Source organism: Diadema antillarum, unplaced genomic scaffold (genome assembly GCF_040938485.1).
Source record: "Diadema antillarum isolate AM-2024a unplaced genomic scaffold, OU_Dant_1.0 seq00000508_RagTag, whole genome shotgun sequence".
Lineage (NCBI taxonomy): Eukaryota > Metazoa > Echinodermata > Echinoidea > Diadematoida > Diadematidae > Diadema > Diadema antillarum.
Genome location: NW_027271463.1, coordinates 120018 through 145264, shown reverse-complemented (window position 1 = coordinate 145264; position 25247 = coordinate 120018). Strand labels below are relative to the sequence as shown.

The 25247-nt window shown below is 39.0% G+C and overlaps 1 protein-coding gene across 1 annotated transcript in view; it reads right to left on the bottom strand.

Moving 5' to 3' along the window:
• The window catches only part of LOC139734081 (Kv channel-interacting protein 4-like), a 78249-nt gene that overhangs the window by 40981 nt on the left and 12021 nt on the right, over positions 1-25247 (bottom strand). The window contains exon 2 of the mRNA XM_071644895.1: positions 24581-24705. Within this exon, the coding sequence (XP_071500996.1) occupies positions 24581-24705 (125 nt within the window). The remainder of the gene's footprint in view (positions 1-24580; positions 24706-25247) is intronic.

Below are 25247 nucleotides of genomic sequence, written 5' to 3'. Positions count from 1 at the left end.
TGTTTTCTGACAAAAATGTGATATTTCAAAATGTTATGTTTCCCTTATATCTTATCCGATTTTTGTCATTTTTGTGTTGTTTTGCAGAGAATATTTTTGTTTTTCTCTTGAAGTTTATTATTTTTGGGGCAGATTTCCTCTTAAAAAATATAAGACTTGATCTCATCATGCTGCATCATTCTCATGGCTAGTGGTATAGGGATGTCAAAAGATGTGATGTCTGGCATGCCCAATAACCATTTTTGACCCAAGCAAGTTAATATCAATAACAGTGATTAAGACATGTTTGTGAATGAAGAGAGCCAATGCGGGTAGCAATTCAACTTATAATAGTCCTAATGTAATAGTTTCATATCACTTTATCATTATGCAAAAATATGGGGGCTGCGCTGCACAGAGCTGGGAAAAAAAAAACACTTGCACAGAGCTTTACATGATTTGTTGTTCCCTAAAGTGACCTGCCCCCCCCCCCCCCCCCCCCCCCCCTCGGAGAGCATGATCTAAAAGTGCACATAAATCAAGGAGAGCAAAGATTGTAAACAGAATTTGCCAACTTTAAGAGCCAACACGAGATTCATTAAACACGATGGATCTATTTCTGCAAGCTTGAATGAAATGCAAGCAATTGTCAAGGGGATTATTAGTGTCATCCTCACAAATATCAAACAAATAGTACATAGACTCTCAAAGCTGCAACAATCACAAGCTTTTGGAGCTCTTTTAGATTTTGTCCAAATGTGTATAGAAACTGATATCGGAAACAAAAGAAAAATATTGGTATTTCTCCAGGGTGTATGCAAAATGCATGAAGGGATGAATACAAAGAGTGGGAAGTAAAGTCTCTGCATGAGTTTTACTTTATGTAAGAGCCACCGGGCTGAGTGCTTAAATAATTTCTTGGTGGCATATGCGACAGAAGCATTTGTTAGACGATAAACAGATACTAGTTGAGACCTGAAGTTCATGCTGCTGTGTCGTTGCAGCAAACGCATGTGATGGGGCCACTTAGGCAGACAATATGAGTTCGCAGACGCATTACTGGAACTCCTGGGGAGCCGTGTTCAGGGTTTTGTTGGGAGAATGTTTACGACAAAGCATAATCCCAGCGGGGACAGATACGTCAACCGCGCCAGCAACCGACCTGCTGTTCTTCTAATGGGGGGAAAAAATATCGATGGGTAGTTGTCTCTTTAAAGCGCATGACGGCACCTCCGCTAAGCCTGATGGAGTGAATCGCTTCCCAGCAGGGACAAGAGAATGGGTAAATAAATCACCTTGCGGCAGCTAAGATTCCTTTATCAAATCTCACGCCCCCTCTCACGCATCTCTTCAGTCCCACGTGCCAGGACTGGTGTTGCACAAGACAGGGACGTGCTCGGCAAGCAAACCTCTCTCTCACATCCCTAAAGTAGCAACATTCGACATCGAATGTGCAATGATGTCTCCTTGCATTATTGGTTGGGGTATGCCAGATGTACATAGTGGAAGAGACAAAAAAAGCCCACTGCTGCCACAGAATGACATTTCTGCGCGACATGTTATCTCACCCTGAGATTTCTCTTTCCATGAATAATAATTTCAGGAAGATGCCTTCAGACAGATTACCTCTCTGACTGACATTCATACACCTAAATTCTTAAAAACAAAAGGGAAATAAGATAATCGTGCCCCTGTGTTGAAATAAACACATACACACTCACACATGCACACAAACATATGTCTGTCAGTATATGTTTTACACATGTGCTTTAATGACATACTTCTCTGAAGGACACCCAAGGAAATCGGCACCAAACTTTCATATCATGCTCGGCTGCTGGATGCAAATAGTCAACCTCAAGCAAATGTTAATATTAAGAAAGGGTACTTATTTCATTTTTTTTTTTTGAGGGAGGTTGCGGGGATTTTCTTTTGCGCTGCACACATATGGTATGTGATCTCCTTTGACCTACAAAGCTACTGAAACCTTGGATTTCCATGAAGTTCTGCAAAACGCTGAGTGAGTGAACTCAATTATTAGCCTCATTATAAATTGGGTCATGGATATAAGGGGAGGACGTCAGTATGATAGAGAGACGGAGAAAAAGACAAGGAGAGATGTTAGCCTTTATCATATGACAAACCACAAATATTTGGGGCATACCTTTTGTTTTTTCACCTTTTTTGTTCAGACTTTAAAACCTATAACATATAAATTTTGATTTCCTCTATTTCTGAAGCTGCTATCACAACAGCCATATGGGCTGACATCTGAACTAAAACAATCTACCAATGCTGTATTCATTCAGCCAAAACAAGGAGTACACACAGGTGTAATTGAACCAAGAATAGGCAGCCACACAACATAATTGGTCCTGAAATTGATGCTGCCAGCATGCATTAAATCATTTGTGAGTCACTTGTTCAAACATATTTTTTGATGATGCTGCTTCGCTGGTAAAACCAATTTCACCAATCGATACAGTTTAGGGAGAGATTGATGAGACAGTGTGGTTATAGAAACATTAATTATATCATCTACACCTCTTTAGACAGGAGAAAAAAGTGTTGTCTCACTTGCACCCCCCACACATAAAAAAAATCAACAAAAAAACCAACAGTATTATGGGTCATAGCATTCAGCCCTCTGATTCTACGCTTCATTCATGCCTTTAATAGTGCGTGGGCATATTAATGTATTCTAATATAATCAATGTAACAAGCTCACAGCAGTTTCCAACAAAATGAAAAATAAAAGCAGAAGGCCAATTACACACAGTTGTACTGAATGGCAAGAAATCTAGGCACAAAGTATGTTTTTCATAGACAAAAAACATCATATCATTGTGGTTCCCTAAAGGCCTTGTTGGCAAATGGACAAAAGTGATCACCTGATTGTGGATCAGCTCTTAATTTCTCTCATGGGCGAAACATTGTGGGGATGTTCTTCCCTGGGCAAAACATTTTTGATAATTAAGTTTCCCCCTTACGAGAACATTTCTGTGTGAACAAAGGGCAAATGTTTCCAGATTATACAATGATGACATTTTCAGTATGGTCAATTCAAATACAGTTGTTGTTGTTATTGTTATTGTTGTTGTTGTTGTTGTTGTTGTTGTTGTTGTTGTTGTTGTTGTTGTTGTTGTTGTTGTTGTTGTTGTTGGTATTCTACAAAGTGCCACAATTTGAAAGACCAATGATTTGTGACACATTCGAAAATGAAGATTAGGGAAAGCAGCACATGATAAACTTAGTTACTGATATTTTGGTACACGCTGCACAAACAGAAGGTGACTTGTGCTGTTGTGAACATACACAAGTTTCTATAACCTCAAGGTTTGAAATGCTCAATTTGCTGAGTATCTTAGAGTCTCTTGACTCCATGTCAGGACTTAAGATCTCCTTAAATGTCAAAAATGTATTGGAAAAGCTGAATAGTTATTAATCCATTCCTAATCCCCATTCGAAGCTGAAATACAGCTGCAGGATCATAAGGTTTCAGATATTTTGGGTTACTTTATTCTTTGCTCTTCATATTTTTTATGATAATTTTTTTTTTTTTTTTTTTGGGGGGGGGGTTTAAATATATTTCAAAGCTGAAAGCAGCAGCCCTGAAAATTTAAGGCATATGTGCACAGGCTAGATGCTAATAGCTGCTAAAAGTCACCAACACAGATGACTTGTGAATAACTCACCATATCAAGTTACCTCTGAATAATCTAATGGGCCAGAAAACACAAGTCAACCTTATTACTATACAAAATTAATCGGCTAATCATGACTTCAAACTTAGGTAGGTGTCTAAAAAAAAAGGCATAAACTTTATCAAATGCAATGAAAAGAAACTGACCACATCAGATGAATCCCTGAAGTGAACACAGAAATCCCAGGACTCTATGCAGTACTTCTCAGGTTTCCTAAGCTACATGTTAAATGACTCCTTTTTAATCTGCATTTGCATTGGCTTCTATTTCATAACATTGTCTTCGTCCTAATCTTGCAAGAAAACCAGCAAAACAGGATTTGGCCTATAAAGTTTCACAGTCAGTTTGCTATTTCATTTTGCTTCAAGTTCTCTTTTTCCCCGAAAAACTTCCGTTCCCCTTTCACATTTCCGTGCTTGTTAAATCTATTTTGCTTTCTTCTATAAGTGAGTTTTCTATTGCATTTGTAGAATTAAGACTTAAGTATGGATGGTATCAATTTCATTATGTAAAGAAACAACATTCCAAGGGGAACAGCAATGATGGAAAAACATAATATGTATCTCAAAAGCACACATGGGGGGGGGGGGGTGGGGTGGAATAGAGAACAACAAAAAAACTATGGTGATTTTTGAAGATTAGAAATAAAGGGGAGACTGGTTGGATTACTCTCCCACTTGGCCAACTCAGAGAGATTCTGGAAAATGAGAACACACTCCACGCTTACAGCGACGAGCAACCTCGTTGTGTTTTATTTTCTTTCATCGAGTAGCCTACAAGGACGTATGTAAATATCGAGCACCTAGAAAGCTAGTGGCAGTCAAGGATGAATGAGAAAACATCAGATATCATGGACTACACTGTATTTACCAAAGTGCCATGGTAATATTGAATGTCTCAACATCATCTGCTAGCTCTGTTCATTCGTCCTTGAATTCTGTCCACACATCTATTACGATTCCAAGAATCCCATACTGTATTCTAACATATTTTGTCAAAAATATGAAGAGTAGAGTGCTGTATTACACTTTGATCATGTAGTAAAGTTGGAAAATACATTTTACACTTTTGTCTTTGTTCGTTTGTTTGTTTGTTTGTTTGTTTTTGTCATTGCTGCTCAGAATGAAATTGAATATTTAACAGGACTTTGGCTATGCAGGTAATTTACCAGAGATTTTATCATGACTAATTCCCTGCCTATTTACCTCACTGGCTAACATCTGATGAAGTCATGTGAGATATCATTTGTAGCTTTGCATAGCTATAGCACACTTTTTAAACATTCAACTTGACCTTTGACCTTCATCCTATGCTGACTGAAGCAACATCCATTCAGATTACTGCCTGTCATAAACTTTAACTGCGTATCAAATTTCATGAAATGCAGAGTGACACTCACGGTACAGCCATATGATGTCATCTGATTTCACAGCTGCCATAAAAACTGTTACTGACATTAGATTCCATGTGTCAGATGCCAGCTGAATTTCTCATACACTTTGGTCTTATGATGCTGAACTTTGAATATCTACCATGCCTTTCACCAGTAATGCTACTCATCATTACATATATATAGCATAAAATTATGTCATATACTTTCAAGATATTTGCCAAAAAAAGAAAGACTTTGGGCAAGAGTTTATAGGTGCTGCTGCCTATGGTTAGAAACACAACCTTGCTATAATGATATTAGAAAGTCAGTAAGAAAAAGAGATATATAGGTAGATGAATGCATAGATAGATAGATAGATAGATAGATAGATAGATAGAAGAAAATACAAGAGAAGAGAAAGAGAGAGAGAATGAAGAAAGAGACAGGTGAATCACACAGAATACGTGTTCAATTAAGGGGACTTTTTTTTTAACTGCATAAAATGGCATATATTCTGTTGGCAGTAAAATGACCCTCTACTGATTTCTTACATTAGTCTAACTTAAAGATTTACTACTGAGGAAATAAAAGAAAAACAAAAGTACAACTTGAGAGAGCTGATGAGAGTCCTGCATGGAATCAGCTAATCAACGTACAACATCCCAATGTCTGACCGGAAGCGTGGCAACAATTCAACTGTACTGGAATAATAATTTCAAGAAAGCGCCGTCATTACAGAAAATACATGGGGGGGGGGGGGGCTGGCAGCATGTTTCAGACAGGGAGTTGCTACCATCATGTCATGTTAACAATGACTGAAGTTACTATGGCAACAGTCATGTTAACAACCAATCAGATGTAAGCTGCACACACTGCAACTTACATCAATGCAAACATCTTCGTAAAACAGGACATTGGTCTCGCGATATTTTGAGCACCCTCTCACTCAGTGCTACATGGTAATGAAGGAAAATTTCATTGCCAAATATCAACCAAAATATTCGGGATAAGAGCAATTAGCTTCAGTGCAGCACAAAGACCCATGTACTGCTTAATGTCATGTCAACTATTTGCAGGCAATCAGTAGTGATTAAAGTTTAACTGCATAGCACTTAGCTTGTCACTACTCATAGAGGCAGACTTTTTTTTTTTTTTGCACTGGAGACAACTCAGTAATTTCTGGAGCAAATCATGATGTCAAAATTGCAAATGCGACTCCCCGGCTCAAAACCTCCCAAAAGAGGGCCATAGTCAAGTTCCACTTTTCTACTTTGCTTAGGAGTAAGCTCTAAGCTTTAAGATGATCTGTAACTTGCTGAAATGGGACCACTCTGCCCTTTTCAAAAAGTTATTGAAGTAAGAGAGAGTCAAGAGGTGCAGCTAAAAAAAAAAGAAGAAAAGAGGATTAAAGATGAAGCTCATTCAGGTATGCTGCACAAAATTAACAATGAATGCATGTTTTATCAGCACCTGTCAAAAAAAAAAATATGGTCCAATAAAACTGCTTGTATCTCAATTTCAGTTCTATTTTAAGCCACCATATTTTGGCAACAGGTAGAAAAAAAAGATTACTCTCCCAGGTAAGACAGGCTTTACAAATTTTAGTCAGTCAAGCCAAACGGTTATTCTACTCAACTACAGAGATTCCTAATCTGCAACTTTTTTGTAGGTTTTTGATCTAGGCAGTCACAAATGTATTGACAAGACAGGTGGGACTATTGCAAACTTCTTGGATAGGAGCACTTCAAAAGAACTATACATTTGCATGAAGTATGGCCGACCAGTGAATTCAAATTTGTGAAGCACTTGAGTAAGACTGCCCCTTGAAATGGAGGAATGGGGGGAAATAAACATAAGGACTTCTTCCTGCCATGTGTCATTACTTCTTATCACTCAACCCCGGAGACTTATAGAATATGGGTGAAAGGAAACAGCTTGTATTTAAGAGCAGAGGTCATTATTTTGGGTTGTTAGAAGTCGAAGACTTTACGCTGAACTGCACAGCTTGATTGAAAGTCAGAGAAAATGGGAGGCGGGGGTTGACTCGCAGATGATGAGCGCATAAAGCGATACGCATAATTTCCGCATGCTGGTTCTCTCTGCTCCATCGATTTTTTTTTGTGCGGTCACAGGATATCTTGTTTCGGTCGCTTTGCGGCTTAGTGTCAAATCAGGGAAGGTGAGATCTGCGGGATCTCTTGCTTTTTGAGCTTGACAGTAATCCCTTTGGCTTTCCCTTGCTGGACAGTCAGAGAGAAATGGATAGAGGGGGAGGAAGAGAATAAGACAGAGAGACAGACAGGAAGAGGGAGAGAGAGGAGGAGGAGGGGGGGGGGGTAGGACAGGAAGAGGGAGAGGGAGAAAGGAAAAATATCAAAACAGCAAACTCTGAAATTTGACATTATGAAGGTCTATATTAACCCTCTGAGGACGAGTCCCGAGTATACTCGGGCAGGTGTCTATGGGAAATGCGTGATGTTACAAAATCAGTTCATCATCAATGGGTTAAAAGAAATGTGTGTAGTTTATTGGCCAAAAGTGTACAAAATGGAGACTTAGAGAAATAAGTTCAATGCCTTCTTAAAGCAAAGTCTAAAGGGAATATAAAGCAGAAAACACTCTATGGCATCCAGGGGGGCCCTCGTTAGGCTGTTGGTGAAGCTTACCGTCCATAATTCAATTTGTCCAAACCCTGTCACCCGATTTACGGCGAGCAAATACAGCAGCCACATAAAGGCTGGGGCGCGCTTGACCTAGCAAATTGAGAAATATTGACACGGTTGATTGGATGTTATCTTGTAGGTCTCACACCACACAAACGGCTGGCTGGACTTTGCATTAGCAGTGAAATATGAGAGATGGCCCCTCTCGGCAGAGCTAGGAGAGCTTCCGGCTAAGGGTACGGTATGAGTCAAATCGAGAGATGAATATCAATATTCCCCATTCTTGCTGTATCTCTCCCACTCTGTCTTCCCTTCAATCATCATCTATCCATTTTACTTTATTTCAACCAAAGAGAAAAGGGCAGCTCCCAAGTTGTCCACCTTACACTGACGGGATCTTTTTAATTTTGGGAAGGCAATGGCTTGATTATGGAGCTTGTCAATGATTTTTGACTATCCTTTGTAACACCTTAACCCATTGACGATGGACTGATCTTCCTATAACACGAATGTCCCATTTATCCCAGCCCGAGAATACTCATGACTAGTCTTCAAGTGGTTAAGAGGTGACATCGTCTTTTTCCCTTCAATCATTATAACCTTGATGGTACATCTCATATGCTCTTGATATTTTTCTTATATTCTGGTGAAAAAAAGAGGTTCATGTTATTTGTCAGACTTTGCAAGAAATGTCCGCTTTGCACTGATTATACTCCACCTAGCTGATCAAAGAAAAGAAAAAAGATGCTTGTTTTTAAGTGGTTCTTCAAGATCTTGCACAACCCAGCTCTGATATTGGAAACAGCAAATCTATGATGCAACAGTATGAGTCATCTTCCATTTCCTCCTGGATCTAATCAGATGGAAGCGATTCCCAGAAGCCCCTCTACAGTTGTCACTACCATCACTGCTTATATGTTTGACATGCAGTATGCAACCTGAATGTATGATCCCACTCTGCACATCATTGCTGTCATGGTAACTTTTCTATGTCATTCCTACCCCTACCCCCCCCCCCTTTTCTACTCCTTCCTCTCCTGTTTCCCAACCCTGTACAAAAAGAGATTGGAGAAGAATTTCCTTGGATTATACTTCACCCATTACTGGTACAGAGTTTTTAGGTGACTGGGTCTGCCCCTCCAGGGCCCACTGCACTGCATCCCCACTCCATTCCACCTCCCTACTCAAGACACCTTTGCAGCTAGGCAGGGCATCCCATCAAAGACAGCAGATCCTCTCTTTATACATCACTCTCATCTCCATGGTAACCGTTTCTTCTCCCTCCCTCAACTCAATCCCATCTCTCTCTCTATTTTATTTTTTTCCCTCTCTCTCTCCCACATGAGTACGTGCCTCTGAAGCAGAGGAGCGGTTGTCATTTCATCCCTAATTAAAAGGCTATTAGGTGGTACACAAAATCCATCCGTTACCTCCAAAGTGCGGTGATTAAAGTTCATTATCTGTGGAGACACGGCCAGAGAGGCTAGGACAGTGATTAAAGTTCCCGGAGATTCCGGGACAAGCGGATGCCATTGGGGGGGGGGGGGGGGGGGGGGGAGGGATGGGGGATAGGAGGGAGTGTTGGGGGAAAAACGGAAAAGGATAGGGGTGGAGTGGATTGAGGTCATGTGGAAATCTACACGTTGGATTATCAATTAGCCTTCATTACTGTGGGCCATAGCTCACCAGACAGTAGAAATGGTTTGTGTTTTTTGCCTCTGTGACCTTCTGGCTGGATGAATTGACCGTATTGCATTGTAGGCTGTTGTGGAATTAAATTTGTGTTTGATAGGTGTGTTACATGTTCATGCGACTTGCGTGCATGTTCGTATGGTTTGAAATCACTAGTGAAAATTAAAAAAAAACCATCATTTGTTCAGTTCCAATTTCAATACACTACATAACAAAATTGCTAATGAAATGCTGGCATGATCATGAATTATAAGCATCAATATAGGCCTACATTTAGTGTAATACAATTGTTGGAAAAGCATGAATATTAAAGGTATACAGCACTGTCATGTTGCAGAAACACTAGCATAGCACATACTTTCAATACAGTTTTGGGAAAATAATTAGAAATGCAGGGAACAATCTTCACAAACAGAGCTTGACTTGGAAAATGGTCCATGTTGCAGCATAACAGAGACTATCATAAAGCACATGATAAATCTTGCCACAGTACTCACTGAGTGAGTGCAGAAGATATGTGGTGTGGTGAGGTGTGCTGTAATGATGCTGATCTGTAGGAGTACTCACTATCTACAGAGTATGTCAGTTTGGTTGTGGGAAATGCATTGCAATATAATTCTGAAGTTCATTGCTTGGAGTACATGGGAACCTACATATGAATGGTATGAGTTTATTTTTTTGTGTTGGAAAAATATTGGGATTTGAGGATTATTTTAGTTCTCCTTTGAAATAGTAAATGATGTGCACTGTTTTAGATTTAGGGTCAAAGTATTTCAGACATCTGGCTCATGATGTTTTGATAATTTTTGGGCAGCGAGGATTTTTTTTTTTCATTATATAGCAATCAGGTGACTGATGTGTTGGATATGAATGAACTTCAGAGTTTGCAGTGAAAAAAAAATCCAAAATTTCACGAAGATGATTATATAAAAAAGCAGTCTGAAAAATATGAACATCATTACTTTCTATGACCTGATAAAGAAGGGGATTGGAAGGAGTTGAATAGGGGGGAATACATGCTTAATCCCACAACACTATTCTGGGCAATAATTTGCACCAAATGAAATACACATTTTCTGTCCGATTCATACTTGACAAGTTCATATTCTCACAGCCAAGGCAAAGATGTACACTCTCTCGGCAGCATAAAGCTGGAGGGGGGGGGGGGGTGGGATGGGAGGCAGAGGGATTAATTGCAGTACCTCTAGTCCCTTCCTTGCAATTATAATATGATTTAATCAAACTACCATGAAATTAGTAGTCTGATTAAACTGTTGCATCAATTTGTGTCAAGCTTTAAGGAAACAAGCCAGCAGACTCTTCTCTCTGTGAAATCTCTTCAAGTCTACCTCACAAACCATGTGAGGTGGATAAAAAAATGCAAGCAATTAACCACTTAGAATCCAGGCTTCATTCGCTTGTTTCACGTATAACAACTGAAGAAAGACCTTTAAGGCAACTACCCAGAAGGGAAAACTACCAGAAGGAAAAGATTGGACAGAGTCAGCCGAAGCAAGTAGGGAATAGGACCCTAAGGAGTGAAAACAAACCAGTCTGCTCCGAAATGGGTCGCGGGGACGCGGACGGCACGCAATCCAAACTTGCCGATATCCTCCAATCTATCACAGGTTATCGCCATAATGCGTCAATTGCCCAAGATAACTTGGTTACATCGCCTATCTTCTCCATTGAATGGCAGATTTGATTGTGAATCGTTGTCTCGATGTTAGGTTGGCAAACCTACAGGTCTCAAATTTATTTCCTTGTATGACTGGAAGAGCACTTTGGCCTACATTAGTTGCAGGAACAGCCACTTTCATATATTTGTGTGTGTTGATGTGTCTATCTCTCTCATTAATTCTCCCTCTAAACTATTCCTAATGACTCCAAACAACTCTAAACTACTCCAGATGACTCCAAACTACTCCAAACTACTTAATTACCAAAAGAGTCATCAAAGAATGCGTTTAATGTTCAAATGTTTAAACTTTAGATTGAAACAAACAGGAAAATGTTGACACTTATAGCAAACAAACAAGTATTTATATTGTTATCACTCAACATTTCTATACATGAAATCAGCCCGCTAATATGGAATTCTTTGTTTATTCATACTCAGTGTCAGTCTATTAAGTTTACTATTTTTGTTCAAATGCAAATTAAAAACTTCATTCATTGCCCTTCTATGACGAGCATGATTTAGTATTACTTTCTGCTGTATGTGTATCATTTTAGTACAAAATGAGTTTTCCTCTCCTTTTTAATTATTCTCTTATATCTACATTATATTTCTCTTTATGATTGAGGTGTTTCCAAATTGTGAGGTGTTACGTGATTGTACTGCTGCATCTATCAGGATTGGTCATCTACCTTCATTAGAACAATTGCATTTATTCGATCGCCCATGTTACTCATATTTCATCTGATTTCTCAACAGATGAGTGTTTTTCAATTGCTAAATATATGACATTGTTTTCCAAAGAGATTTCAAAACTGAAAAAACAAAAATGAGATAATAAAGAGAATGATGATACAGCCCTTCCTCTTTCTTCCACTTCCTCTATATGCTTTATCACCCATCTGTACATGATAAAAAAGTTGTACAAAGATTCTGTGAATTTGCGAACAGGTAATTTTCCATGCCTTCTGAAAATTGAGCAATTTGGCAGCATAATTGCCTCTATACTCTAGGGGGTGGGGGTGGGGGCGGGAGAGAGGGAGAAATGAAAAAAAAAATACACAGGTGAAGAAGAGCTTTGCCTTGAGATGACAAAGAGAGATATGTATTTGAAAGCCTGCAAGTGGATTTGGGTTACAGCTTTGTATACGAAATGAGTGTAGTTTGGGGGGAGGCCGGTGTGCTGATAACATTCAAATCTTCACATCTGCCATCAACAGGTATTTCAAAAAAAATCTCCTCTTCTATCGGTTTTTATTTTCCTTCCATACAAAAACATGACAGCTCCAAAGTAGAATCCCATAACCAGTAAAGAAGTGGGTGATGGTTGCCATTGATGACTAGCTTACATTCACTCAGAAACAAAAAAGAAAATAATGGCAAACTGGCAATGGGGTAGCTTCATTGTACCATGCAGTGAGCGATGCTAAAGTTTAATATTATGAAAGAGGATATTTTGTTCTGAGTAGAGAGGTACAGATTTTTTTGAAAGAAAATATAAGTGTCACCACTGGGAAAGTAACTGTCATCTCACAAGCTGGCCGAGGTTACACCTGTAAATCTTGAATTCTCCAAATTCTCTCAAATCTGTCCCTGACTCTGGTGCTTTGGCCAAAGCCAGGAGTGGGCTGCATGATTGGGACAGAGTGAGGATCTACATACTATAAAGTCTTTTATCACTTTCATTGTAAGGTGGAGGAGTAGGGATAAGTTGAGTGCAATTCCTGACATGACAATGAAGGTGGTTTCTATTCTGTTTATTTTTTTTCCTCCTGTCAAAGTCCATGTCACAAGAACTTCATCTACCCTACGCCCCCACAGAGCTCCTTCTCAAAAGTAATCCCTGAATTACCTTTCCATCACTGCATTTTTTGGTGTGCTCTGCTTCCCTTCTCCAATATTTGAACCATTGATGAACAATTCCATCTCCCAGGGGGTAATCAGCAGAGGTGTCTTTTTGAGGCTTGGATTGCATTCTGGCAGGGCTAGCATTATGGTGCCTTCAGTGCTGTATTGGTACAGGAAATATCTTGTACAACAAATAAACCAACTAAATACAAACAACGAAAAACAAACATACAAAAAAAAGTTTCTGATGAATTCCTGAGAAGTACCCTCAAACAATCATGTTTGCTACTTTGGGCAGGCAAACACGTTTGTAAGCATCAGATTTTAACCCATTGAGGACGAGTCCCGCGTATACTCCGGCAGGTGTCTATGGGAAATGCGTGTTGTAGCAAAGTCAGTCCATCCTCAATGGGTTAACTAAAGGCAAGCAATTGATGAAAGCATGTAAATGAAAGTTAAAACAAAAGAATGCCTCACTCCAGCCATGTTGGTCTATATTGACAGCATATGCACAGTCCAACCATATCAACAGCCACCAAATTTTACTTAATAGCAGCTCACATCTGTTAACCATTGCTAAAGTACTAATATGATTAACAAAAAGGTATTGGAATGCACCTAGACTGAGCATGATTTGCATGCTTCCATGTGAACTCTATGATTTGAACAAAAGACATTGCAGGGTACTTCAACACGCTCAGTCTTTTGTTAATCATATCAGTGCTTTTCCAGTGACTGACAAATGATGTCACTGACAGAATCTTGTGGGTTTTTTTTGGGTGTATCCAAGTAATCTTAAAAAATGTGGTCGAAAAATTATTACAAAATAGACGGCACATATCTATGGCACATACACTCTTTTTGTCACATAAGTGATGCCAGGGTATTATCAATCAATAACAAGTCAACATGTACTTGCATTGCGTAGTTCCGTTAAGTGTTGAAATCATATAGCCCTCAAACCTAAAGTCACCACCTGTCTTGTGTGGTCTCTATGCACAGGTTTGATTGTGTGTTTACTAATCAACCTTTGAGAACATTCTTGACCGTTGCTGACAAGATGAAGTCAAACTATTACAAAATTGGTACCACATCCTATGTCAACTGCACGCTTGCAGAAATTTTCCTAGACTCCTGCGAAAGTGGATATTTCTGCGCATTTTGGCGACGTGCAACTACCGCAGAAATAGAAGCATGTGAGTACTTTTGCTTGCTACAATATACATGTAATACTAGTTCACATTTTGATTCCATGGAATTAAGAATGCGCAAAATTCCCCTACCTGGCCGAGCACCAAAAAAAAAAAAAAAAAAAAAAATATATATATATATATATATATATAAAACATATACATTCACACCAAAATTTCCACTTCAACAGTAATAGATATTTCACCAGAATCTCCTTTCTCTGAGTTTGTGCTAAAATTATCTTTGGTAAATTAAAACGAAGAACAAACAAAACAAAACAAAACAAAACAAAACTAAACAAAACAAAATAAAAAATAAAACAGCCCAAGGAGGTTTTTTTTTCTACTATGATTATCTTTATTGCCTATTACCAATAAAGGGTCCTTTAGAGTCATAATCAAGCACAAACTTTACACAAATCATGCACCCTCCACTCAAAGCTGCATGTAAGTCAAATCCACTTCTGCTCAGAGATTTATAGGCCTTCCACTCACTTCTGACAAGGCAAAAATTATTTCTCTCTTTATTTGGTCATATTATCCCTTCCAGGTTTTTGTTCTTGTATTTTCAGCATTCTTTTTTGTTGTTGTGAAATTGCACTAAATCAATTCTGACACATATCCAACTCCTGGGCACCTTTTAAATTTCTGATGACTAAATTGACTTTGTCATCCAATGTTTTTTTTTTCTCTCTTTTTTTTTTTTTTTTTTTGGGGGGGGGGGGGGGGGGGGGTTTACTCGCAAGCCAGAATTCTGCCACTGTTCAGTTAAAGCATCGTTCAAACCTGGTAATCGCTCCAACCTACGTGATGAAAAATGTCACCTTTGGGGAAAAAGGGGGAGGGGGAGTTAGAGGGAGGGAGGGAGGAGAGGGATGTAAATGTCCGACTGGGAAATTAGAATCTGGCAGACAGGTCATCCTTGAGTGCAAAGATAAATGTTAAATCTTCTTACTGTCAGACCAAGGAGGCGGTCAGTCACTCTAGGGAGCTCAAGACGACTTGACTGACAGCCAGCTATTTCTTGTGTTGGTTGAACAGACCCCCTTTTTAAATGTCTATGCTTGCTTGAATGAGCAAGATTCTCTTTGTTTGTTTGTAACTAAGCTGTGTTGTGGAAGAGAAAACATGCAAAAACCATCAAGAAAGATGAAAAAACCTCCAGCAGCTTTCATCTAGGATAATCTTTGACCTTTCTGTATTCATTAGTGGAGATTACTCGTGGATTTTCATCAGTGCTGTGATTTACATGCTGCGTTCGGTTTTTGCAGAATATGATGCTCGAGGCCCGAGCACTTCATTCTGAAAACTTTGCTCTTAAAAGGTCAGAGTTTATCTTGAGGAATGGAGTAATGATCAGCCCATAAGACGATGCCATTTAGAACAAGTTGAGACTTATGTTATCCCTAAATTCAATATGCAAAAAAGCACTGTGTGGGAAAGACACATGGCAGTGGCGGATCCAAATGGGGGGCGCACCGGGCGCACGCCTCCCCTTTACTTTTTGTTAAAAAAAGAAAAAAAAAAGAAAAAAATGCCCCCCCCCCCTTTAATTTTTGTAAAGGCGCTTCCCCTTTACGGAATTCCTGGATCCGCCCCTGCATAGCAACCATGTCTGATCAGGACAAGACCAGGAAAAAAAATGTTTGTGCAAATTTATGCATGACCTATCCTACCTTCTTATCAACTGCCCTGTACAGAAAGAATACCATTAAATGCAAGCTCAGTGGTGCTTTACTTTCTTGCTGTAATTAAAATCAACCTGATGACTGCATGGCTCAGTTGTTTTTTAGTACATTTTTACCTTTCAAACATTTTCTTGAATCCATCAAAACTGAGAGTCATCACAACGAACAAGGATTAATCTATACACCACATGTATACAACAGTCATCTTTGGTAGATATGAAAGTAGATGTGGCAGTAGCATAATTTTTTGGACTGAGTTGTGAAGAGAAACCCATGTGCACACAAACTTAACATACAAACAATGAAGTGCATGATCAGTAAGAAGAAATTCAAGCGATGCACAAAAAATGCTAAATGCAAATATTAAAGTATTCAAATGGCTTTTTTTTGGTAGCAAAGTATCCTAATGAATATGTGACCGTGCAACACAAAACCAACAAAAAGTCGCACCCCTTGATTGTTTGTGAGGGCTAAAAAAAAGGTGAAATGGGTCAACCAAGTCAGTCTTGAGTTTTTTCATATTTCCTGAAAGAGTTATTCTTCTTCTACATTATACCTAAGTTTGGGATCATAAAATGAATGGGAAAGTGTGTTTTCAGCAGTTTTTCTACAACACCTTTTTTTTTGTAGGCTTGTGTGATCAGGTATGTCTTAGAGGCCCCTTTTCATTTCTTGCAAATCCTTTGCACATTCTTCACTTTCAACCCTAATCACTTTTGAAAGGATGGTGCTACTGCTTTGAAAGTTGGCATGAATTATGGCCAGAATGTGTTAATAGATCATGGTCAATTGCAACTTAATCTAATAATCCCCTCATTGTAGTTGCTCCAGAGGTTTACATCCTGTTTTTTGTCCCATTCATCGCACAGCCAACACAGCTTGGTAAACATTAAGTGCTTGAATAAACCCTGTATTCACAGCCTCCTTTCTCACTTCACACTTTTCCAGAGTGTGTACTTTCTTTCCAATATTTAGATAAGCTAGGAGAATCTATTTGAATCGAGTTATGCATCATTTTAAACCTTAGAGTCTGCTCTTTTTAGAATTTACCCTTAACCAAAAATTCATGTCTGGCGACTTCGTGTTGGTTTTGTGATGCAGGGTCACATATAATACTGTTCCGGGATTCATTCTTTTTCTTCTTCTTTTTTTTTTTGCACTTGACAGGGAATCTTGATCCATTCCTCTGCATTTTACCTCTTTCAAAGCTTACAGCGACTACAACCACAAAACTGTTGTTTATATCTTTTTTCCAGTAAGAACAGGGAAAGAATTACATGTGCGCGAGGGTATCCCATTTCTCATCGACAAAAGCCGCCATTGCCTCATTTCAGGGGAATTCCAAGGTACCAGTTTAACTTTGTGGTTAACTTTCCTCAGCCACATGTCAGCTCGGAAACAAGCCGTCAAGAGTGTCTGACCAGACTGTGGCATGTGAAGGGTTTTCTTGCATTAATTTCTCCTGAGCGGATATCATGACTTGGTGAAAAGATTCAAGCACATGTATATTGAAGAAGCTGCACTTTTTTTTTCAGAGAAAGAAGTATGCATAGTGTAGAGAGAAAAAAAGCCACAACTGTATCAAATATCACTCTTGAAAAGTCGGATTTGTATAAAAAACAACAGGATTTGCAACGGTTGTATATATAGTTGTCCACTCACAATGTTGATCAAACATTTTTGTCATTACAAAGTTTTTAAACAGCTTTTCATTAAAGAGGTGAATGTGAAGCTATGCATGTGTGTCACTCAAATGTACGGATTGTTTGAGTCTGTAGATGAGAAATAACTGTTCTGTAATGAGAACAGTCTCCTCATACAATGTAAGGAATGTATATCTCAATGCAATTATTGCTCAATTTTGAGTGGGAACATGACTTCTCTACCCCCAAATTACCACGACTAGCACCACATGAGATCAACTGTCATATTGCACAGATAAACAATTGATGAACAGATTTACACACTGTATTACTTAACAAATCTTGCATGCATTTATGTAAAGCTACTTTCAGAGGATTACTGGAAAAAAGGACAGAGATTTTCCTGGGATGGACCAAAGTCCTTTCACTCCTCTGACAGGGAAGAATTAAAATTCAAATCACTATTAAATGCTAACCTAAGATAAAAGGGGAGCACTGAGGCAAAGCTAGTGGATATCGCATCTTCCAATATGGTAGATTATTAACTTGGCAAGATGCCAGCAGTGAGCTGCAGCACAGCCAAAGGCAATTCTAAAACCTGGGTACATGACATAGGACCTACATAATTCCTTTATCTTCTTTAGAATGACATTTACACTTTTGAATAACAGAATATACACTGTATTACCACACCTCAACAACATTGTAGATATGCATACTGAAGAATTTACTCCCTTGATCTCTAAACAAATGGCTAATTTTTTTTTCTGTACTAATGAAGTAGCACACACATTCCTGTATGGGTGGGACTAGAGTGAATCAGAGTGCATGAAACACAAAGTTCCATCTCTCCTCTGGGTTTTGCCTTGCCCTCAGTAATACAAATTCACAACTATTTGGTGAAGATTACTTACAAGATAAGACAAGATGCAGAGAAAGGGACAGAGAGACAGTGATATAGACAGAGAGAAAAAGAATAAAATATGAACGAAGAAAGAGAAAATTAAGGCAAACATTCAGCAAGACCCATTTTTCTATAACCTATTTATTCATTTTGTTTTATTTATTTCATGTTGGCCATATAAAGAGTTTCATATTTGTTTACTTCATATCTTCAACCTCAATTCCTTGGGTCTCCTCCCCCTTCCCCCCCCCCCCTGCACCTCAACACATGACCTGACGCCCCAAAAATTAGTTTAACGTGTGACTCAACTTGTAGGGGAAGACTTCGTCATGAGGGCAGGGCCTACTTGAGCTAGGAGTCCCTCCTCTCACTGAGCCATCAATATTTGATCTATTCTCTCCTGAAAAATTTCTCCCTCCCATGGGTAGTGCTGCGAGAACTTTTTGCTTCCTTTTTTTGTGGGGGGGGGGGGGGGGGCAGTTATTTGCACTTTGCCCCACTTCTCTCGCCATTAGCTGCTGAAAAGTCAGCGAAAAATCAGATGCATGGTGGGGAGGGAGCTGTATGACATGCCGTGATTATATCGAGAAGGCATGGAGTGCAACCATCCTCCTTATTTTAGAAGATAGCAACCCATCATGTCTTGTGGTAATATCACTGCAAAAATCATCACATTATCCTCACTGCAACTCTGAATTTTTGACTGCCTATCCATTCTTGGAGAAAGGCATTCTTGGAGAATAATTATAAGAAATAGGGTAAATTTCATTAAATTGGTACAAAATCTGATGAAATAATGTAAAAATTTTGACAATTTGATGGAGAAGTATTAAATTGTAATCTTTTAAAATGTGATGTCAATTTCATGGATCAGTTATAGATTTTAATTGCCAATTGAAAGCCTCTTGATAATTCTACCATAATCCCCTTATCATCGAATACTCTCATTTCTATGCCATAACGGCTGTAGTTATTAATTCATTTATTACTTTTGATTTTTTTGCTTGCTTGCTTGCTTGCTTGTTTCAGTTGGGGGGGGGGGGTATGGCACATGTGAAGCAAGTTTGCTGAAGGTTAATTTGAAACCTGCAAACAAAACAAGCTTAAAGCAGCACAACATTTAGAACAATAGTCCTTAAATGCACTTTGCAGGTTCTGTAGGTATGCACTTAATGAATTGCCAGTAAAAAGCATAGTTACATAAACTCTGCAGGTTGTGGGCTGGCTAACCAATCACTAGCCATTAATCTGTATCATAAACGCACTATGTGTGTCGGCAAGTAGAAGACAGTTGCTTAGAATCATATCTAGATGAGAATCATTTAAAATATTCAGAGTCCAAGCATTTCCTGGCACTGGTAACAGATACAAAACAAAAGATTATCAGAAATGTTAATTATGTTGTTATGGAAACAGATGGAATATCATTCGAATACCTGCAACCGTGAATCTATCAGAGTAAATTATAAACTGTACATTATTTCTTGACATCACTTGTTGTGATTATTCAAACTTTCATCCAATCACCAATCTTGCAGCCAGATTGCCATCAATATGAAGAATATAAATATGATCACTGAAGTGCCTGTTACCATCCATAAGAGAAAGGATGGATTTATTGATTTGACATTGTGAAAAAGATGAAGATGCAAGAAAGAGACAAAGTGAGTAGAAGACAAAAAAAAAAAAGAGGAAATCTTGAAGGGCTCCGGGGAAATATTCGACAGGTGTGAGTGGAATCCCCGTAGCAAATATTTGGTCTTGCAAATAGAAATCAAAAGTGCAAAGCAATAGTGCAATTCTGCTTTTGACAAAAGTTTATTGAACTTGGAGGCTTGTCACACTTGGGGGGGGGGGGGAGGACAAATGCAAATGACTAGTCACCAACATGTCTGAAATGGCATAAATATTAATGAGCATCAATGATGTTGACATTGGCCAGAGAAACTATCATATTGGCAAAGCTCTTCTTTTTTTTATACCATTTCTATTTCCTGCCTCAAATGGGATCTTTGCTGTGACAAATGAGGGGTGTGACATTTGCGATTACATACTTTGACACATCATGCATGTCACGCTCGGAAGGTGGGAGAACAAATTCACAAATGCACGCATTAGGAACGACCTGCATTAATGGATTAAGTCCGATGGTAGCAACTACGGATTGGCAATGCTCTTCTGACGTTATAATGCCTTAGTGGTTGCATCTAAAACAACAGAGAGAGAGAGAGAGAGGGAGCGTAATTCCCTGCAAGCGCTCATTGTCAACTCCAAGATTGCGCTCGGGTGATAAAACTTCCTCCGTTACCATGGACACTCGAATAAATGACTGTGTCATGATTTATACCGGTCGTTAAACCCACGCCCGTGGAGAAGAAGATATGCCTGTGCCACGCACAGGGATGCAAGACAAAGGGCAGTGCAGCAGGGATTGACTCAGAGGTAGAGACTGGGAAATATCTTATGGATTTCCTGACAAGTGCCTCCTTCTCAGAATGAGAAAATTTGATGAGAAATTACACAAGATTTTGTACATTATTGTCAACAAGCCTGAAGTGGGTGTATTTTCAAAACTCTTGTTTCACAGTGTGGATGTAACCTGCCTTTGGGTTTTATGGAATCAAAACCTTGAGCAAACAGAGCATTCTCTTAGTGTTTCCATTTTGCATGACTTCTTTTGGTAAACTTTTTAGGATATATTCAGCCCCAAATGTGACATCTTCAGTCATACCTTTACAGCATATATCATTTATTCTTTCTAGCCTGTCCCTCTGTCGCTTACAAAACATATTTTCCATTTTCCGTTTTTGTGTCTGTACTTTCATGCATTATCAGGCCACAAGCAGTAGCATAAAAAACTTTATCTTTTAAGAACATGTTTTCTTCAGAGTAAGAAACAGAACAAGAGAGATCTCCTTCCTCTGCCAATAATTAGATGGAACAACAGCCACCCACCTCCCCTCCTCTGAAGAATGCATCGATTGTGGGGTAACATTGCCCTCCTGCCAGCCATCCGATACCCCTTCTCTCCTCCCCCCTCCTTCCTTCTACCTTGATCGCCACAGTGTCTTGGGGCAGTGTAGATACATCAAACCAGAATTTGAAGGTGGGCCATCAGAACAAACACCGGGTTAGAGGGCGAACGAGAAGACAAAAAGATAAGAGGAAGAGAGCTGACAAGGATGAGGAATTGAGAGAAAGAAAGAATAGGTATGAAGAGAGAGAGAGAAAGGGAAGAGAAAATAAAGAATGAAATAATGAGACAAGGAAGGCGGGAAGATAGGAGAATGAGACAACAACTACTTCAAAGGTCATGCAGGAATGGGTTGTTTGGGAAATATAAGGTAGTGTCAGGTAAATAATCAGGGGACATCTAGATATTGAAAGAGCAGGGACCCAAGAAACCTGATCACTCATTAAAACTGAATGATATACGATAAAAGTGAGGAACAAGTGATGGAAAACAGAACAAACGAAAATTAGGAGAAGGAGAAAGAAAGATACGTGTGGTATATTGGAATGAGAGACAGATAGACACATAGAAATAGATAGATGGAAAAAAATAGAAAGTAAGGCAAGGGTATTTACAAGGTGAGAAAATATGAAAACAGGAAACAGGAAAAGAAGCGGAAGGTAAATTTGCAAAGCTCAGAAAGAAGAGAAGACCATAAACATAGGTAGGAGATAAAAACAAAGTAAAAATGGAGAGAAAGAGGAGGGGGGGGGGGTGGGAGGAAAAAGGAGAGAAGAAGTGGAGAAAAATTGGGGGCAATGGGGCCAACAACGAGAACGCTACACAGCATCCTGTATTGTGAAAGTCAGGGATGGATCAATGTTTTCCCCAAATCCATTATTCATGCCAGTTATCCTCCTTCCTCTTCTTCCATGCGCCCCTTCTCTTCCTCCTCGCGCAAGACACAGCCGGCCTCCAACAGCTCCCTTCCATAATTCATACCTCAAATGTGTTGGCAAGAAACAAAAGAGGCCCAATCTTGAGAAACATTCCTCCTCCTCCTCCCCTTCCTCTTCCATGTCCCCCCCCCCCCTCCATCTTTCGATGCTCCAGCTTCCATAATTTGTACCTGAATGTGTTGACAAGAAACAAGAGGGGCCAATCCTCAAGAACATTACCCCTCCATCCCCTCCCATTCATTCAAAGCTCCCTTCCATAATTCATACCTAACTGTATTGGAAAGAAACAATTAAACCCACTGAGGACGAGTCCCAAGTATACTCCAGCAGGTGTCTATTGGAAATGCGTGTTGTAGCAAAATGAAACAGTCCTCAATGGGTTAAAGGGGCCAATCCTGAGGAACATTTCTCCCCTCTCCACTCCCTCCTCCCCCTCCCCTTCTGCTCCTTAAACATCACCCCAAGGGGTCGTGTCTGCAGTGTTTCGTCTGGACTGGGATGCTACCTTCCTTGCGGCTAAGTGTGACCTTCTGCAGGTCGAACAAGAGGCACTCTTACGTCCTTGACAATGCTTGGTCTTGGTCTAGTATCTCTCGTCATGTTGGCATCATGTTTGATCAGTCCTCGACCGCTATTCTGGAGTAATCTCATGATCTACTCTCACAAGTTGGTAAAATGGCACAAGTAGGTAAAATGGCCCAAACCAGAACATCTCCTTGGTTTCAACTACAATTTTGCTGATATCATATGGGTTAACTTTCAATGACTTTTCTTTGTTTTCTTTCTAAATTACAATTTTATGTAAAAATTTTCTTAGTGTTCCTGTCTGTGTTCACAGACAGAAAAGAAAACGCTTCCAAACTCTTCATCAACTAATGATTTTAATTCAAATAGAATTGAATTGATTTGAATCATCATATATGTGTGTATTCTCACAACCCCATCACACATCAAATTCAATATTGCAGACATCAACACACACTTGTGCAAAAAATATTCATTATAAACCATGCACACACACAATCATATGTACACAGTCACAACATATATTTGTGTGTACGCTCACAACCCCACCACACATCAAATTCAATACTGCAGACATCAACACACACTTTTGCTAAAATATTCATTATAAACCATGCACACACACAATCATATGTACACACAGTTACAACATATGTGACCCTGCACCTCAAAACAAACAAAAAGTCGGCAGACATGAATTTTTAGTTAAGAACATATTCTGAAAGAGCAGACTTTAAGCTTTAAAATGATGTATAACTCAAATCAAATAGACTCTCCTAACATATCTAAATATTGGAAACAAAGAACAAATTCAGGAAAAGTGTGAACTGAGAAAAGAGGCTCTAAAGTACAGTCTCTATTCAAGCGCTTAATCTTTACCAAACCGTGCTGGCTGTGCGATGAATATTACAAAACAAAAAAAAAAAAAACAGGAAGTAAAGCACCAGAGTAACAACAATGAAGGGATTATCAGATTAAACTGAAATTAAGCATGCCTCATTAACACATTCTGTCCATAATTAATGCCAACTTTCAAAGCAGTAGTACCATCCTTTCAAAGGTTATTAGAGTTGAAAGTGAAGAGTGTGGACAAGGTTTTTCAGAAATGAAAAAGGGATTCTAAAGACACACCTAATCACACTATTCAACCAAAAATGTTAGAAATAAACTGCTAAAAAAAACTCACTTTCCTGCCCGTTTTATGATACCAAATTTTAGCATAATGTAAAAGAAGACCCGCTCTTTCAGAAAATATGAAAAAGTCAAGTTCTGCTAGGTTGACCCATTTCACTTATTTTCAGTCCTCACGCAAAATCAGTGTGTGCGACTTTATGTTCGTTTTGAGGTGCACGGTCACATATACTGTAGAACCAGCTATTTTTGTGTACAGATATTTTCGCAAATTAGGTCACAGACATTTTCGTGAGATGTTGCTTTTGCAATTTGACACAAAGGCTTGTCCCAAGTGCGCTAATTCCAGTCTAATTGCAATATTTTTACCTGTGTGGGCCAACAGTGATTCGCAAAATTCATGAAATTAAACCATCATGAAAATAATAGCTCTGACACTTTTCTTGTGCTAAATACTCATCAAAAACTGTAAACACACAGACACAATCAAGTATATGTATACTCCCAGATGGGGTAATCAGAAAAAAAAAAATGAAGCACACTTCATTCACACATACAGACACATAGTAAAAGCCTTCCTCAAATAGGGACTTGAACCCATGATCTCATGACAGCAGTGGCCACTGACCACCCATCCACTTGGTATATTACCTGTTTGAAGCCTCTATACATCAGCTGCAGCTCCTTCTTGGAGAATTTGGTCATCTTGCAGAGTTTGTCTAGACCTTCTGGCTTGTAGCGCACTGTCTGCATGTCAATGTCCTCCAGATCATGGTCTGAAACGAGTGAACGAAAATTCAAACAAAAATAAGATGTCTTGCTATTTATTTAAAAGAGCATGTTTGCCACCTCACATTAGCATGGTACAACAATTTGCTACAATCTGTATTTCTCCATTACAAATGTTCATGCACAAAAAGTGAGACTGGTTTTTACTGACCCAGGGAATGAACCAGTTCAGAAAATTCTGGTTTGTTTTTTTTTAAAGCAAAATTTTGCTTCTTCTACTTTGAACTCATAATACACTCATAATTCAGATCAAATTCAGACAATAACCTGTTGCAAAGGCAACGCTGGCTTATACACCTTTCCTTCATTTATAGCAGCTTTGATTTTTGAAGCTGAATGGAAAAACAAACCACAGGAAAGGCTCGGCAGTAGAATGAAGGAAACATGATTGACTGAAAAGGTTCCAGAGGCCATATGATGAGGATAAGACAGATGAATCAATTTCCCACCATATTTTCATTTTTATGAGCGACAGGAGTGTCAGTAAGGCTCATTTAGAATCTCATTATTCTATCCTTTGCACACAGAT